The 18,125-nt window shown below is 44.1% G+C and overlaps 1 protein-coding gene across 2 annotated transcripts in view; it reads right to left on the bottom strand.

Annotated features, from left to right (window-relative positions):
• Positions 1 to 17,538, bottom strand: part of Zcchc4 (zinc finger CCHC-type containing 4) — a 47,598-nt gene extending 30,060 nt beyond the window's left edge. Inside the window, exons 1-4 of one of the 2 annotated variants that reach the window (XM_028865908.2) lie at positions 17,378 to 17,538; positions 16,441 to 16,559; positions 15,289 to 15,371; positions 367 to 642 (exon numbers count right to left, since the gene is read on the bottom strand). In XM_028865908.2, the coding sequence (XP_028721741.1) occupies positions 367 to 642; positions 15,289 to 15,371; positions 16,441 to 16,559; positions 17,378 to 17,501 (602 nt within the window). In that variant the 5' untranslated portion in view covers positions 17,502 to 17,538. Of the gene's footprint in view, positions 1 to 205; positions 643 to 15,288; positions 15,372 to 16,440; positions 16,560 to 17,377 lie in introns of those variants that run through there. The other variant, XM_028865909.1, reaches the window with a different exon arrangement.
• Positions 17,539 to 18,125: the final 587 nt, after the last annotated feature.

The raw sequence follows: 18,125 nt of genomic DNA, 5'->3' as shown, positions 1-18,125 counted from the left end.
AACTACAAATGCCACAGACAATCAGCAAACAAAACCATTGCTGTTCTCCCCCATCTCAGACATTTCAATGAAACACTGCAGAGAATCTGGCCCCGGTGAGGTCTGCAGATATTTTTTAAAGGGCAGAATTTAACAGAGAAATCTAACATAAAAAATTTCAATCTAAGATCAGAAAGCATCCACCCTACATGAAGGCTTCCCTCACATGGGATACAGGCTGCAAACTCTTTGAGAGGCCACGCTTTCCACTTCCTCTCACATCCAGAGCTTCGCACCTCACTCTGCACACAGTACCGAACTGCTTCCTACAAATGTTTGTACGCATAGAGTCGGGCTGCGAGGAGAACTTTTGAAAGTGGACCAGACCTGGGTGTTCCAACACAGAGTACTCTTCTGAAGCCGAGGGTGGCAAGGAGGCCTGCCAGAAACTGGCAGCTCCTCTCAGCAAACAGGTACTGGGCGTGCGTCTTCTTGTTCTCCAGTGGGTAGAGCAGCTGACTGGGCCTTCGGAGCTGGGTGATGGAGATGTCAGGCAACAGCTGGTGCTCACCGTGCTCCCCCCAATCCACAGGTAACAGCAATTGCTGGCAACTTCGACAGAACTTTCTTTGAGTCAAGGGCAACTGAATAAAACTCAGGTACCTTCAAGACACAACAGAGGACACAGGGAGTGTGTTAACTTTGTTTTGTTTTTTAAGACAATGTCCTCTGGGCCACGCAGCAGTGGCGCACGCCTTTAATCCCAGTACTTGGAGGCAGAGACAGGTGGATCTCTGTGAATTCGAGGCCAGCCTGGTCTACAGAGCAAGATCCAGGACAGGCATCAAAACTACACAAAGAAATCCTGTCTCCAAAAAAAAAAAAAAAAAAAAAAAAAAAAAGACAATGTACTTTGCTTTTGCTATTTTTAGTTTTCACAAAGTATTCTTACTTCCCAAAGAGTATTGCATAAAGAAGCAAAAATAAGAAAAAGGATCTATGGAATGTTGGCTAGAATTTATGTCTGGCTGTATACCTACAAAGTGGAAAAGAGTCAGCAATTTCATAAGAATTGAGATGCTCCAATTTAGTCACTGAATGAAGATCAATATCCATTTAAAATGTGAATATAATATATTACTCAAACAATTTAGTAGTAATGGCAACTACTAGCACATTTAAATTTATTGACAAATCCATGTGCTCTAACTTTGACATGTTAAACAGTCTGGCTCAGTTGGCAGTCATTTTAAAATGAGAAATCAAAATCATTCTTCAAGTTCTTATGACATATTTAGCAGGAAAAATTACCTCCTAAAAGGAAAGATGTTCCGACCGAGCTCTCTGCTCTTAGCAGTACTGACACAGGCAGTCAGCAGCCCTCCCCAAGCCGGCAAGGCAGGACCCAGAGCCTTTCAAAGGACTATTCCGGACAGGTGTGGCGCACATGTCTGCAACCCTAGCACCATAAACTGAAGCAGGAAGATCATGAGTCCCAGGCCAGCCTGGACCAAACAGTGAAACAGTCTCAAAAATCACAAACAGGGTCAGTATTGGATATCCCATTTGTTTGCTTTCAAATCTGTTTTAGAGTTACTATTTCTCAATTTATTTTCGTTTTTCAATGTATTAAAGATTACTGAAGAAAACACAGTCATTATGTCTTAAAAGCTGTAGATAGTTTTATACATGTGACGCCAGTTACAAATTCAGAGTAAGAACACAGAAGGACAAAGAATGAGCCATTAAGGACAGACAGGAGCATGCGTGTGTGAGCGCAAGCATGGCACACGGCTGCGCTCCAGGAGCCCTGTGGTCCACAGGTCAGTCAACCAACATTGGAGCCGCAGGGCAGAAGCTGTAAAAGAGGAATCCTGAGCACATTAGAACTTTTTCTAAGCAGTTTCACTTCAAAGGCCCCAGGCAGTGACAAAGATTCTAAACGGGTACACAGGAAATCAGCTGGCTGCCTACAACTGAAATGTCTCCAGCCCCATGGTAAGTGCTCCGCTGACAGCTTTATTCATGACTGCAAAGAAGAAAGAGAGAGGAGGAGAGGAGGAAACTCCACAGTGACACACAGTCAGTCAGCAAGGAAGGGCCCCAGGGCCCAGATGGCCAGTGGGAAGACTAGCAGGACTTTAGCAGCCCTGATGCTGAATCACCATGCTGCCTGTCCATCCAGGGGTGGACTCACTGAGTCCAGACTTACCATTCTGACCCTCAAAACCTGACAGAACGTGCAAAATAAGTTTCCAGATACTGTACAACTCAAAACAGTGACTGGAGGGAACAGAGCATGGGGGAGCAGCAGGGGGAGCAGCAAAGAGGCAGATCCCTTTCAAAAATGAAAAGAAGGGATCCACTCCCACAACCTTATAAAGCTTATCTAAGGAAACCTCAAGGCTGACATCTTACTGAGGAAAGACTAGCTGCCTTCCCCCTAAGCTTGAAGCAAGGTATTCTTAGATTTCATCTGCTAGAGTTTCTAGCCAACCTAATTAGACAAAATAATGGATGGGACAGGGAATATTAAAATTTCTTTAATCATGGTCAGCATTGTCATAGATGTATAAAGTCCTAAGAAAAGCTTCAGAAAGGCTGCTGAACTGGTAAGCAAACTTATCCAGGTGGTAGAGCAAAAGCTATTGTAGAAAGTCAACTGTACTGTTGTTCCAGACTACAAGGCCACCAGGTTGGTCTCCAGTGCAGCCAAAAATAAATAAACAAATAAAGCAAAAAGAACAGGAGGGGAAGAATCAAACACCTACCAATGAGGCAGCCCCCAGTGGGTACTTCCACAGCACTCACTATGCATTAAGCAATGATCAGACCCTTCTTAAGCTCTGGACAACAGTCACCAATTACTGCTAAAAACTGCCAGCTGAAAGGCTGAGAGAGATTTTTACATAGGCTAGCTAATATCGATCTTAATTCCATAAAAGGGAACAACCAACCTTGTGTGCCTTACGGTACACAAAAAGAAGTAAAGGGAAGGAGGCTAATTCTAAAAGAAATCACCCACAAGAGCTGGCTGCAGCTCCTCTGGGCAAGGGCAGTTCTTCTCGAAGCTTCAGGACTACTGCTTCTACTGCCTCAGACAGCTCTTTCAAACTGAGATGTAATCCGCAGGCTTACAATACAAGGGAACACAATTCCCCCAGTTGCTGTGTACAAGTCAATGGTGGATAGGGTATTTATGAAGTCATGCTCCACTGCCATAGCCTAATTCCAGGTCATTTTCATCCCCACAAAAAGAAACCGCACCCCATTGGCAGGTGCTCCCCATTACCCCACCCTCTAGCCTTGGCCACCACGACTTCACTTCTAGTCTCCAGGGATTTGCCTACTCGAGACATGTCACATAAATGGAATTACGGAGCAGCAACACACAGATTCTTATAAAAAAAAAACTTTTAAATAAAAGACTTTCGCTTCAAGATGGAAACTGCTTTGACTTTCAGCCAAATCGATACGTAAACAAGTCCGGCCAAAGGGCTGTTCTGGGCACTGAAGCCAGTCACAGAGTCTGAACAAAGGCAAGGACGACAGCGGCAGCACAACGCAATGCGGGAGGAGGGGGGCAGTTGGGGTGCAGAGCTTTTGCTATGGAGTAGCACACAGACCCACATATAGCCTAAAACTAAAGAGTCAAGCTCAAGAACGCTAAGACAGACTCAGAAGCATCAAAAGTAATCTAAAGGGGAAAAAATTCACCTAAAATGACAGTGATAAGACACAAGGAAGAAACAGACGGTCTTTTCTCATTTTACACGGATAAAGGTCAGAGAAAGGATTAGCATGGCGTAGAACGGCACAAAGGAGGACTAGCAACATGACTTACCAGGTAAAGCACTTGCCACAAAAGCCTGATGACTTGAGTTCAATCCCCAGGACTCACAAAACCACAGTGGACAAGGAGGACCAACCCCCCCAAAATTGTCCTCTGACCTCCACACCTGTGCTGTGGCCACGTGCACCTATACTTACACACATATATCATACAGGCAAGTTTCAAAGGTGATAGAAAAATATAAAAGAAACACCACCACCACCCTAAAAGGGAGAAAACACACACTATAATATAAAGAAAACAAGAGAGAAGCAAAAGTAGACACCAAACCCAGAACATGCAGACTGAAAGCAAGACAAAAATGGGCTGCTTCGCCATGACAACGAAACACAAGTGACTTATTTCCAGTGCCAGAGGCGCTTAGACTGAAGTTGGCCGGGTCACAAGTGAGCGAGCAGTAGGCCCTGGCCCGCTGCTGACCTAGGAGCTTGTAGTGCATCGCAGATAGGATGCACTGGACAGTCTACATCCTGGCGGAGACCATGTATCAGAGTCGGGAGGGAATCTTGAGCCCCAAGAGGATGGGGAGTTTGGGGCAGGGCCACACCAGATGATCATGAATTGTGCTCCCCACCAGTAAGGAACAGGGGGTAGAATTTGCATTGTGACTATAAAAACCACTGGTTTGTGCCAAACTGGAATCTGAACACCCACTGTGTGAATATGGAAGTTCGTCTGGGCTGCCATGGGTCCTGGGGGAAGGATCTGCAGGAAGTTCAATACTTGGAATATCAACAGCCTGCTTTCAATATTTGGAGTATCTTGACATCATTATCATAGGGCTGGGGGCTTGTTTCTCACAATCACTGTATCAAAGAAAGTGTATCATTCTGGATCAAAGCAAAACCCAGACTGTTATTTCATCACTTTCATTATTTTCACACTTTATTTTGGTCCATGTATGCTGTTGGTGTTGGATGGGTAACTGCTGTCAGCAGAGGTGTGAGCATAGCTCAACTCTATGCTCCTAAGAAAGTGTGGTCCCAGTTCCTAACGCCATCATGTACTGAAGTCATTACTAGAACCCCAGTGAAGAGTTGTCTGCCATCAAGCCGTGGCTTAGCACAGAGGCACACTACCATGCAGGCAGTGGGCACATTTGGTACTGGACATGAACACACTCAACCACAACAAACACAGGCCTTATAAGACCGAAGAAAACAAGGAAGATGCCTGAGACAGTTCACGTCATGATCAACTTGACAGCATCTGCACTCAGAGAAACACGCCTCTAGGCAGAGCTGTATACTGCAAACTCTTTCAGGATTTTTTTTTTTTTTTTGAAATGTATTTGTTTTGTTTTGTTTTGTTTTGTTTTGTTTTGTTTTTGTTTTTCGAGACAGTTTCTCTGTGTAGCTTTGCGCCTTTCCTGGGACTCATTCTGTAGTCCAGGCTGGCCTCAAACTCACAGAGATCCGCCTGCCTCTCCCTCCAAGAGCTGGGATTAAAGGCGTGCGCCACCACTGCCCTCTTTTAGGAAATGTGGCCACTGCATGCTTGTTTCTGACTGGTCTTGGATGTCTGAGTTTACATGTTCTATGTGTCTTGCTTGGTAATAGCTCAGCTGCTACAACTAGCTGGGCTCAGAATTTGCCTCTGGGACTTGCTGATTCTAATGTGATGACAGAGAAAGTTATTCTATGTTGTTCTGCCTTATTCAAAGAAAAAAAACAGCTACTAAAGAATTGGGTACGGTTAAAAAAAATCTGTAACCATCAAGCGGTCGTGGTGCACACCTTTGATTCCAGCACTCGGGAGGCAGAGCCAGGTGGATCTCAGTGAGTTCAAGGCCAGCCTGGTCTACAGAGCAAGATCCAGGACAGGCACCAAAACTACACAGAGAAACCCTGTCTTGGAAAAACAAACAAACAAAATCTGTAACAAAAAGTTTAGCTTAAGCCGGGCAGCGGTGGCCCATGCCTTTAATCCCAACACTTGGGAGACAGAGGCCAGCCTGGTCTACAGAGCGAGATCCAGGAAAGGCAGAAAGCTACACAGAGAAACCCTGTCTCGAAAAACCAAAAAAAAAAAAAAAAAAAAAAAAAAAAAGTTAGCTTAAAACTTGGAATTCCAAATTCAAACCGCTCCAAGAAACAATGTGGTCTGCCACCACCTTAATTAAATACAACAAGTGGGCAGCCACCATTTTGACTAAGGATGGTGAAGAGGGAGGTCATATGACTTCACTGCCATCTTAAGTAAAGGTGACCACCCAGAGTAGGTCCACCAAGAGACAACAGGTCTCCAAAGTATTTTAGATTAGGATAGATTTTGGTATGATAATTCCTGTCCTGTTCTAAAAACAAGGTTTATGAAAGATAGGATTTAAATCAATGCTGGTTTACTGAGGCGTCAAAGCTCCACCTCCATACATCCATGTACAGGGATGTATCTTCCTGGCAGCCAGATTTTGTAACATAAGAGTATCCCCTTGGTATTGATTTTAGAAACACTAAATTGTTTACCCTGTGAAAACTGGGTTTTGCCTTCTAGAGATACTAAACTGCTTATACCTAACAGATAATGATCCCCTGATTCTCAAACACTTCAAAGAATATGGCATTTAATTAAAAAAAAAAAAAAAAAAAGTTCCTCATGCTAGAGAAGAGATAGACGCCAGCTCCTGGCAGCACCCTGTATCTCCTCCAAGGAAGATGGATGGCTGCAAAAGAACTTCCACCTGGAGCTTGTTTTAAATGTAGCAAAGCCAGCCACATGGCAGAAAACTGCCTTGCACCTTAACTGCTGCTAAGACCCTGTCCAGACCGTGCCCAAGGTGGACACTGGGGAATTGATTGTCCCGCTTTGCCAAGACAGGGTAGGCTGGTCTCCCCAAATTCCTACTCCACAAGAAAGTCTGTCAGAGCTTCTGAGCCTGGCAGACTGAAGACTGATATTGCCCTGGGACCCCTGTCCCCAACGACCATGAAGAAATCTGAGAAAGCTGCCTAGGCAACTGGAAAGCTGTCTCTCACTCCTGCTTACTCGGGTGAAATTTATCCTTCTCAGCTCTGGCGTTTGATGACTGGGGTACTGATAGATTTACCAGTTTACCAGCTCTCCCTCGACCTCCCAAGGCTACAAACACCTTGGTAGCTTATTAGTTCATTAGTTAAGTTTCCTGTTAAAATACAGACAGGTTTGCCTGGTTCACAGGCTTCACAGCAAAGGATAACAGGTTTCAGATGTAATTTCCCACTTAAGGTATGTAAAGATGTTTCAGACATCTGTCCCCTTTCTATGCTATTACTATACTGGAATTTTGGAGGTTCAGAGTTTTAATAAACGCAGTTTTAATAAACAGAGAGAGCACTGACTACAAACAGCTTTCAGAAGTTCTTGAATTTCTGTAGATTTTACTGGTTCCAGCTTTTAGGACTCCGTAGAGGCTTTTTTGGCATTACTGTATCGTCTCCAGCCACACAGGACAAAACTCTGCTCAAGTGCCAACTCCTCCCCCTCTCAAACAGTCAGCACTAAAGAGGGTGTGGAAGCCTGCAGGTGTGTTCAACCGTTCCTCCTCCCCTGCTCCTCAGCCTCTCCCCCACCCCCTCCTTCACTCCCTCAACCTCTTTCAGTCAGTAAATTTCCTCTGGTTGTCTTCTAAGTATAGACTTAAAGGTGTATTTCATCAGGCTAAAACCAGGCCCGAGGAAAAATGTTTTAACCCAAAGACATAGCCTTTGCTATGATAAATCTGTTCCAGCTGTTTTACAGGCACCTGCATGTTCCTGGAAAGAGTTCTGCTACTGTATCAAGAAATCTGGCCTGGTGGAAATTGGTATCAGTCTCTAGCGCCTCTTTTTGACCCCACCCATCTTCCAGCCTGTGTTTGACAGGTCCACTCCTCCGGCTAGAGGTGTGCCAAGGTCAACCCGAAGGGGGCCCTCCAGATACACCAGCTCTGAAAACACCAACTGGGCGTACTAGCAGGTTGACCTCACCCACATGCTCATTCATAAAAAGCTCTGTTATCTCTTAGCTCCTGTTGACACCTTTACAGGATGGATGGAGGCAGCAGTTGTGATGGAACACATCGTCCCCCAATTTCATGTGCTATCCCCCCAGGCTCCTGGAACATCAGTGCTGGGACCACCTCTCTCAAGCAGGCACCTATCCAGGATAGATGGTCTGTCTAGCGACTGGGACCCTCCACCCTCCGTTTTCCGAACTGTCCCAATGAGGGGCCTATCTGCTCTTCTGCCTTGCCCATTCATCTCTGTCAGTACAACCAGGGCCCAGCTCCGTTCCATTCTTACTGGCAACCTCCACTCTCCCCATGGCCAGTCCCATTCATATGGCCGGTGATAACAACTTATTTTTTCTCCTACTAACTTGCCTTCTCCGCTTCTTCAAGAAACAGATCCTTGAGGTCTCTAGGGTAGCAGTTAACCGAATGCTTCTTCTCCCACACCTCCCGCTGAGCGTGAGCCCACTGACTCCTGACTCCCTGTCCCTACATCATCCTATGCCAACAGGAAGTAGCCACACTTGGACCAGTGCCCATGCATCCAAGGTTGAGATGTTCCGTTGGAAGCTCTACCTCAGCCCCCCTCCGCCCTCTCCAAACCCTACCCCTTTCAGAAAGCCCCACCAAGTTGAGGCTCCTCCCCCAGAGCTGCTCAAAACCACACCTTCAGGGTATGTAAGCTCCAGTCCATAGACCTGCCACATGATTTCTCCTCCTCCCTTCCCCCAAGATCACTCAGGAGTGCTTTGCTCAAGTTAAACCTGGTCCTTTTCCTTTTAATTCAGCTCGATTTGGCTTACTGCATTGGCGGAGGAACTCACTACCCACTACTGGGCAATCAAAATACTTAGCAGTACCCAGTTGGAAGCCTTAGGTGTGGCCTTGCTGGAGGAACTAGGCCACTGGGGCTGGCTCTGAGGTTTCAAGACTCGTGCCAGTTGGTGCTCTCGACTTCCTACTGTGGTTCAAGATGTGAACTCTCCACAGTTCCTGCTACCATCTCTTGGGTCCACCATCAAGGACTCTAACTCTCTGAAACATAAGCCCACTTAAATGCTTTCTTTTATAAAGTTGCCTTGGTCATGGTGTTTTATCCCAACAATAGAAAAGCACCTAATACAGAAAGCAATAGTGGGCAGACAGGACCATTCGCCCAACTAGAGTAACAAATATCAAAGGGAGGAAAGAACACCACTCTCTGAACCCTGATTACTTCCTTCCTTTAAGGCCTCCCAAACTACTCTTCAGAGGCCTCCATCACCAGCTCATTAAGCCTTTCTTGACAGAAGATAAACAGATCTTACATCTATTTCATATCTCATGACCACAACATCATCATTCACCTATACTGCTTTAAATTTAGCATTCAGACAGGCTTTTGAAGTTTGAGAGAATGAAAGAACAGGAGACGGAAGCTCTCAGGATTACTCAGCTCCTGCCTCCTATTTACTGCACATGCCCTGAGGGAGAGGAAATTTCATTCTGCCGCATGGCTCAGCATGATTCACAAATTGCAGGCTAGCATTTTGAAATGTCATTTTTATTGATCTCCATTTGATGTTCCATTTGCCTTTCCTGGAGTACACAAATTATGTTTATGGCATTTGTCTAACAGCAGACCTTGAAAATCTAAGTTTAAATGAGTTCTGAAAAAAAAAATAACCAAATGAAATATCAACCAAGCAAAATTATCTGGATGCACATAAATTAACACTGATCTCCACATTCAAATTTATCTTCCCCTCAGACATCATAGGTCACAATAAGGATGGAAACACACCATATAATAGAATATTAACACATTTTAAAGCATAACAGGCAGCTGAAAACTATAAGGAAAAGCAAATCTCAGGCACAAAATGTAAATCTGTCAGCTGAGCATCTATGAAATACAACATGATTCAAAGACCACATTAGAAAAAAACGCTTATCAAATCCCATTCCATAAACGAGAAATCTGTGCAACATTCCCAGGCCCACAACAAAAACTGGGTAACAAAGATCTATTCATCTTACTGCCATCATTCTTTTTGAACAATTTCAAAACAAAATGCGCCAGCTGGGAATCATGGTCCATGCCTATAAGCCTAGCACTTGGGGAGTTGAGGCAGGAAGATTGCAAGTTCAAGGCTAGCCTGGGCTACATACCAAGACCTTATCTAAAAACTAAAAAAAAGCCAGTAGAAAGCTCTTCCTACTTACACTGAGACCATGGTTGCTTTTTATCCTAAGTATCAAGTTTAAATACAATTTATGCTTGCAATATAGTTCTTTAATAAGCTAATTTACAGATGAGATGACATGATTAAATTACCTAAATTAGAAAACAATTACAATCTCAAGAATATATCATCCTTAGGTTCATTCACACACAAAAAGGAACTCCTAGTCTCAACATGAAGACATATTAAGGAAACAGGTAATCCACTAAGCTTGATTTTAAAATTGCCAAGATCTCAACACGATTTATCTTAAGGTAAATCTTAGAAGAATGACCTACCTAGAACTTTTACTCCACACAGCAAATAACAAAACATGGGAACATGACTAGAAAGCAATGCAGTGAAATCAACTCAGCCTCTATTAATTTCCCAAACTTGATTAGATGTCACATCTTCACAGTGTTCGGATCAGCTAATGCACAGGTCAGCAGTAATGTCTTCACTTTCTGGAGCACCTAAGTCATCTCAACAAAGTGAGCTGAAGCTTACGTAACACATTCTTCATACTCTACGTCTTTGTGTCTATACAGGTTTAAGCATACGCACATACATTGGCTCCAATGTTAGCACTTAGGTTCTCTTTGAACTTTTAACAAATACCTGCTGTATGAACAAATGATTAGAGGGACTGATGTTTCTGACAATATAACCCAAGGTTATGGGTCATACATGGTTTAAGATGTTGAAGATAATTTTATCAAAACATATTCTCGAGAGAGCAGCATAAAATAGATGAAGTTACGCTCTCAGCCCCCACCCTCAAATAGCCTTTTGGACATTCAATACTTTATATTTTAGCCAATTTTATATTTTAATTATGTATTATGAACTGGAGAGATGGCTCAATGGTTAAGGACACTTGTTGCTGTTACAGAGGACCAGGGTTTGGCTCCCAGTACCCAAATGATGGCTCAGAACCATCCATAACTCCAGTTCCAAGGAATCTAATATTTTCTCTTGGCCTCCTTGGGCATTAGGGACACACATGGTGAACATACATACATGTAGGCAAAATACAAACATAAAATAAATCTAAAAACAGATTTTAAAAAATTATCAGTCAGGTGTGGTAGAATATCCTTTAATCCCAGCACTCAGAAGCAGAGCCAAGTGGATCACTGTGAGTTTGAGGCCAGCCTGGTCTACAAAGCAAGTTCCAGGACAGTTAGGGCTGTTACACAGAGACACCCTGTCTCAAATAACCAAAATAAAATAACCTTTATCATGTCTGGAAACACAGTTAAATGGTGCGTGCTTGCCTTGAACACATGAGGCATGTGTGAAAAATCACCCCCACTCTCTGGCAGCACGGAGATGAGAAGAGAACTCCACTTCCAGGCTACAAGTTTATTATGTAGAGAAAAGGATCACCTAGATATTAGCATCTAACCATGTCACCAACATCCTTATGTGACATGAAAACACGCTTACCAGATAAAAATGGCTGACAGAAGCAGAGTATAAAACTAAAGACACATTATGACTACAACACCATCAAAAAGCAAACTGCAGTGTCAATTCCAATGTGGTCCCCCAAAATGGTTGTGCTGGTGACAATGTCCTAAACAGAAGAACTCTGGCCAGGAAAACAGGATAGTTATTGGGTAAACAACATATGGCTAAAGGCCGGGTTTCTGGTTATGAGGAGTCTTCCTTAAACCCCCAGAACCATCTCTTGGGCAACGGCATCCAGTCCTGGTCAACCAGCTCCAGACCCCACCCTGCTGACTGTCCTAAAATCCCCTTGCTTTTCCACCGTGTTGCTCCTCTCTGCCCCACCCCCAGACGGCCTTGGCAGTTTGATCTCCAATAAACCTGTATTTCTACCCGTGGAGTTGTACAGTTTGGAGGGTTCACTTCGCTCTCGCCTACACTTAGCAGAGGGGAAAAAAAGCTAGCAGCAAATCCTACCTGACTGTCAAAGGGATGGGTTGCTGCCAGAGAGCACAGGCCATGCTTTTCTATTTCCTAAACCATCAATAATCTGTTTCCTACAGTTATGATAATCACATCCTGACATATCTTTATCTCCTGTCTGCATACAGTAAATCATTATCAGTCACTAATTACCATTTGCTTCCATGTCTAAACTGATACTTTGAATCAGAGAGGCAGAAAGTATGAATCACAATTCAGTTCAGTCATTCTAACAAGACGGACTTCAAGTTACTTCACTGCTCCAAGCCCCCATTTTCCCACCCAAGTTGGCCACCTTGGCAGGACTGAATGTCACCTCAGGTAAAACATCTTGCAGACAGCCTGGGCTACAGAGTGAGATGCAGGAAAGGTGCAAAGCTACACAGAGAAACCCTGTCTCGAAAAAACCAAAAAAAAAAAAAAAAAAAAAAAAAAAACCAACATCTTGCAGAGCACCAGCCTCATAGGAATGCTCACTCATATTCACTCCCTTCTCAGCATTTTTTACCTCTCTGGTTAAGTACTGAAATAAAGGGGCAATCAAGTTATCTACATAAAACCATCCTCTATCACAAACTTTAAAGTCTAGGGAAGCAGCCGGGCAGTGGTGGCGCACACCTTTAATCCCAGCACTCGAGAGGCAGAGCCAGGCGTTTGTTCCAGGTCAGCCTCGTTGGTCTACAGAGCAAGATCAAGGACAGGCACCAAAACTACATAGAGAAACCCTGTCTCGAAAAACCAAAAAAAGAAAAAAGTCTAAGGAAGCTCAGGCAAGATGTTTTATTTACTTATTCATTTACTGTGGTTTGAGTTCGGTTTGTTTGTTTTACTTTGTTCAAGACAGGATTTCCCTTCTTAGCTCTGGCTGGCCTGGAATTCCCTACATAGAGCAGGCAAGCCTGAAACTCACAGAGAGTACCACCTACCTCCCAGTGCTGGGATTAAAGGAATTCACAACCACACCCAGCTATTTTAAACAGGCCACAGGACTCCTTTTTACTTGGCCAGAATAAGGCTTCACAGTGCTGAATGCTGAATCCTGGGTAGCAGAAGGAAGTACCATAAATGAAAACCTATCTGTCATCAGTAAACTGTCAATCTTCCTGGATAGCTTTGCCCAGAACATGGAGCACTATGCCTAAGAGTCAGGGCAGAAATGAATTCTTGTCACAGGTTTCCTATGGAAATAAGTCTATGAATTCCAATGCATCCAATAACATCTTAATAACGCCAGTTGTAAAATGTTTTCAGCTTTCGCCTATAATCCTGCACTTGAGCGGCAGAAGCACACAGATTATGAAATCAAATCCAGCCAGAGCTATATAGTAAGAGTCTATCTCCAAACAAACAAAACAAAACAAAACAAAACAAAAAAAAAAAAAAAAAAACAAGGGCTAGGGGCTGGAAAGAGGGCTCATGTGTTAAGAAAGGATTCTGCTCTTCCAGTGTACCTGGGTCCAGTTTCCAGCATGAACGTGGTGGCTTATAATCATCTCTAATCCCAGTCCCAGGGAATTCAATGCCCTTTTCTGGCCTCTCTAGGCACCAGGCATGAATACGGTGCATAGACACACACACACACAGGCAAAACTCTCATAAAATAAAAGTAAATCAAGTTTTTAAGCCCATAGCTAAATGTAGCTTTGTAATGTTTACAGCCATGGAGCTGTTCAGGGTCTCAAGGACAAGTTGGCACTCAAGTTCATTGAGAACAAGGGGACACACAGCAATGCCAACACAAGTCAGAAGCAGGTGGGCAACACACTGGAGGCCACGAGGAAGGCAGAAGCCAAGGACTGAGCCCAGTCTGCTGTCTCCACCCTAATGAATCTCTCTCTCTCTCTCTCTCTCTCTCTCTCTCTCTCTCTCTCTCTCTCTCTCTCTCTCTCACACACACACACACACACACACACACACACACACACACACACACAGAGAGAGAGAGAGAGAAGAGAGAGAGAGAGAGAGAGAGAGGACACAAAAGTACTGGAATAGATAATTCTCCAAAGAAATCACAAATGCCAATAAATACATGAAATAATGACCAACATCAGTACTAATTCGGGAAACAAAAATCAAAACCACAACACGCCACTTCCTAACTACTAGGATGACCTGACAAAAAGCTGGACCCGTGCCACATGCCCAGGTATTCACAGTGCCCCTATGGGAAGAGCGGGGTGAGGGAAGCAGAGTCCCTGGAAACTTGCAGACAGACTAACCCGGTCCACACAGCAGTGAACACGACAGACCCAATTCAAAAAAGCAGAGAACACCTCTTCAAGATGTCCTGTGACCTCAAAGGGCATGCTGCAGAATGTGCACATGTATGCCCACACAGCACACACACACACACACACACACACACACACACACACACACACATTAAAAATCATAATAACATGGCTAAGATGTCATTTACCGCTACAGCTCTTGCCTATCATACACAAGACCTGTGGTGTTTGACCTCTAGTATCACTCAGAAAAAGTAAATGTTAGCCAGACAGTGGTAGCAGCACTTTTCATCACAGCACTCAGGAAGCAGAGGCAGGTGGCTCTCTGTGAGTTTGAAGCCAGCCTGGTCTACAGAGTAAGTTCCAGGATAGCCAGGACTACACAGAGAAACCCTGTCTCTGGGGGGAATAAAAAGTAAATGTAACCTCTATCCATTGCTGACAGGGACATTAAATTGTTTTCAGCCACCATAGAAAAGTTGGGTAGCTCCTCAAAAAGAACTAAATAGTTACCATATGACCAGGCAAAGCCTCCTCTGTGTCTACTGGAAAGATGTGAAAACACGCATTTTGTATGTCTGTGTTCACTGTGGCATTATTCACAATAGTCAAGAGGTACAAGCAAACCCAATGTCCATCAACAGAGAGATGAGATTTCAGAATGTGGTTCCTACATACAATGAAATATTAGTTAAAAAACAAAGCTTTGTCATATGCTGTAATGTGGATGTGCCTTAGAAACATGCTAAATGTAAAAATCATAGATATCAAGAACAAATAGTATATTATTGCACTCATATGTACCCAGAATAATCAAATTCATAGCAACAAAAAGTAGGTAAGAGGTCACCAAGGTTTGGGGTTGGTGGGATGAGGAGTTACTACTTCACGGTGACAGAATTTCTGTTTGCCGGGATAAAAACATTTAGGAAACAGTAGCAATGGTTGGACACATCATGAATGTAATCAAAGCCAGTGAACTGTACACATACAAATGGTTCAAATGGAAACCCTTGTGTTAAAAATAAACAAATGAAAAGCTTAAAGGAACAGAAAAAAAAAAAAGGTTACATTACTGCCAAAATTCTAAAGAAAAAAACATCACACCAGTACCTTTCTATGCATTGTGCGCGGGATAGAGGGGGCTGCCATCTTTGGTTATGAGCTTCTCGGGCAGCAAGTCTAGCTTCCGACAACTAAAAGACAGAGTAAACCTCATTCAGTCAGTTATTTATTTATTTATTTATTTATTTATTTATTTACTTACTTACTATCAGGAGGGTGGAACACACCACCACCCCCTTTGTATCTTGGACTTCCCAGTCCCCAGAGCTCTTGAGAAATAAATGATTGTTGTTTTATAATATTCGTGTTAGAAAAGTAGAAGTTGTTGGGAGTAGTGGCTCACGCCTTTTATCCCAGCACTTGGAAGGCAGAGGCAGGCAGATCTCTGTGAGTTTGAGGCCAGCCTAGTCTACAGAGTGAGTTCCAGGACAGCCAATGATACATAGTGAGACACGGAAAAAAAAAAAAAAAAAAGAATATGTTGCTGGTCGGTGGTGGCGTACACCTTTAATCCCAGCACTCCGGGGCGTCAGAGGCAGGTGGATCTCTGTGAGTTCTGAGGCTACCCTGGTCTATATAGAGTGTGTCCCAGGACAGCCAGGGCTAAACAGAGAAACCCCGTCTCCAAAAACCTAAATTAAATTAAATTAAATAAATAATAAAATTCAAGTTAAAACACAGAGGTTGACTATTCAAACTAATTTTCTTTTGAGACAGTAACACAACAGTATCAAAGTTTAGAGTTAAATAATAACTCCATTCCCCAGGGGAAAAAAATCCAAAACATGGGATTTTCATCCCTCTTAAAAGGTATTTATCTGGGCTGGAGAGATGGCTCAGCGGTTAGGAGCACTGGCTGCTCTTCCAGAGGTCCTGAGTTCAATTCCCAGCAACCACATGGTGGCTCACAACCATCTGTAATGAGATCTGGTGCCCTCTTCTGGCCTGCAGGCAAACACGCAGCCAGAACACTGTATACACAATAAATAAATAAATATTTAAAAAAAAAAAAAAAGGTATTTACTTGTACACATTTGAACATACCCATAAAAAGGCACACAAACACACACACATACAACTAAAAATAAAATGTAAATACCAGTGTACTAAAATAAAGAAAAGATATCATTTTATACAATGTTTAAACTGCATGTTTTATTGGTTCATTCTCAATAAAATTGGCCAAAAATGTTATCATACCTTTTCATCTTCCCATTGAAAAAAATTACAGTCTTTTCTATCTCTACAGGCTGAGCAGGCATAAAACTTCCGTGTTTCTTCCTTCCCTTGGCTCACTTTAACAAACAGAAGAGTGGGCCCTAGTTCCAGAATAAGCAGGGGGGAAAAATGTGTCAAGCAGTAGTCTACACCAAGTCATTTTGCATAAAACATATTCAGGCATTATGCAAAATTTATAATTCAATGCACTATTCTGTGATAAACTTTTCTTCAGTTGCACTGATGCATTAGACTATTAGAAATAATTTAAAAAACTGCTCTCTCCAGAAAGAAAATGCTTGCTGTCTACGTTATCAAAGACACTAGCTTGGGTCCATAATGAAAGCAGGCTTAAAGGAATAGACCTGGATAAAACAAAGGGAGAAGCCCAGAAAACTGCGCTGTTTGCCATTACTGGGGGAGGGGTGGGGAGGAGGGCGACACCGGGCCGGGGGTGTCTTTTCGGTGACAACTTGGGCTTTACAGTTGGCCAGTTTACAGATCTCCAAGAGGGAAAGTTGATTTAACTTTCTTTCTTTTCTCATTCTAACTTAAAAATAAACAGACAAGCAAAACCCCAGCAAATCAACAAATGAAATCCCCCTAAGGACTTGTCAACGGGAACCTTTCAGTCCCGTGCATTCTCCCTTCTGCTCACTCCCTACCCCGCTCCCCAAAGCAGAGGTGTTAACAGCTCTGGAGCCAACGCTCCAACAGTCAAGGCGTCTCCAGGGGGTTCTTAAATACCGTGGAAAACACTTCCAGAAACCCGATGGTACTCAAGCATTCACAAGGTGAGGAAGAGGGACCGACACAAGCCCTCCCTGCCAGAGACAAGTCCTAAAAAGCCCACGGAGGACCCAGCCCAACCCTCGCCATTGGCGCCAGCCGGCCAGGCTGAGCACAGACGCCGACCCACCGTGTGGGCACAGCGGGGCGGGAGCCGCGGGGTCCGAGGGGACCGACAACTCCACCCCGGACGCCCTGCGCCCCGCGCTGCCTTCACCCTCCGGGGACTCCACAGAGTCCATGGGCGCCGCCATCTTCCCGCCGCCGTCCCGAAAGCCTCAGTCCCAACCGAGGAGGCGGAGAAAGAGCGCCGCCGCGGCTCAAGGGACCCACAGCGCCCCGCGTGTCCTGGAGGAGCCAAGCCGTCCGACGCAGAGCTAGAGAGACTTGGGGAGCAGGGGTTGGAGGCGGGAAATGATGCTGATAGACCTGTGCGGAGTGCTAACCTATAACCAGAAGAGATGAATCTGGTTGGTTGGTTGGTTGGTTGGGTTGGTTGGTTGGTGTTTTCGAGTTAGGGTTTCTCTGTATAACAGCCCTTGCTGTCCTGGAACTCACTTTGTAGCCCAGGCTGGCCTCAAACTCACAGAGATCCACCTGCCTCTACCTCCCAAGTGCTGGGACTAAAGCGTGGGCTACCGGCTAAAACAATAGCTGAACTAGCTAACAGCTCAGCAGCTCTGTTGGCTTTTACAGTCTAAACTCTTTTGTTTGGTTTGTTTTGTTTTGTTTTGTTTTGTTTTGTTTTTTGTTTTGTTTTGTTTTGTACAGGGTCTCATGTAGCCCAGGCCCAGCCTCCAACTCCCTAGTAGCAGTGTATGACCTTGAACTCCTGTCTGTCTCCTCCTCCCAAATACTGGGATTACCAGCATACATCA

The sequence above is a fragment of the Peromyscus leucopus genome, chromosome 10 (genome assembly GCF_004664715.2).
Source record: "Peromyscus leucopus breed LL Stock chromosome 10, UCI_PerLeu_2.1, whole genome shotgun sequence".
NCBI lineage: Eukaryota > Metazoa > Chordata > Mammalia > Rodentia > Cricetidae > Peromyscus > Peromyscus leucopus.
Note: the sequence above shows the minus strand (reverse complement) of the source record. Positions and strands in the feature narration are given on the sequence as shown.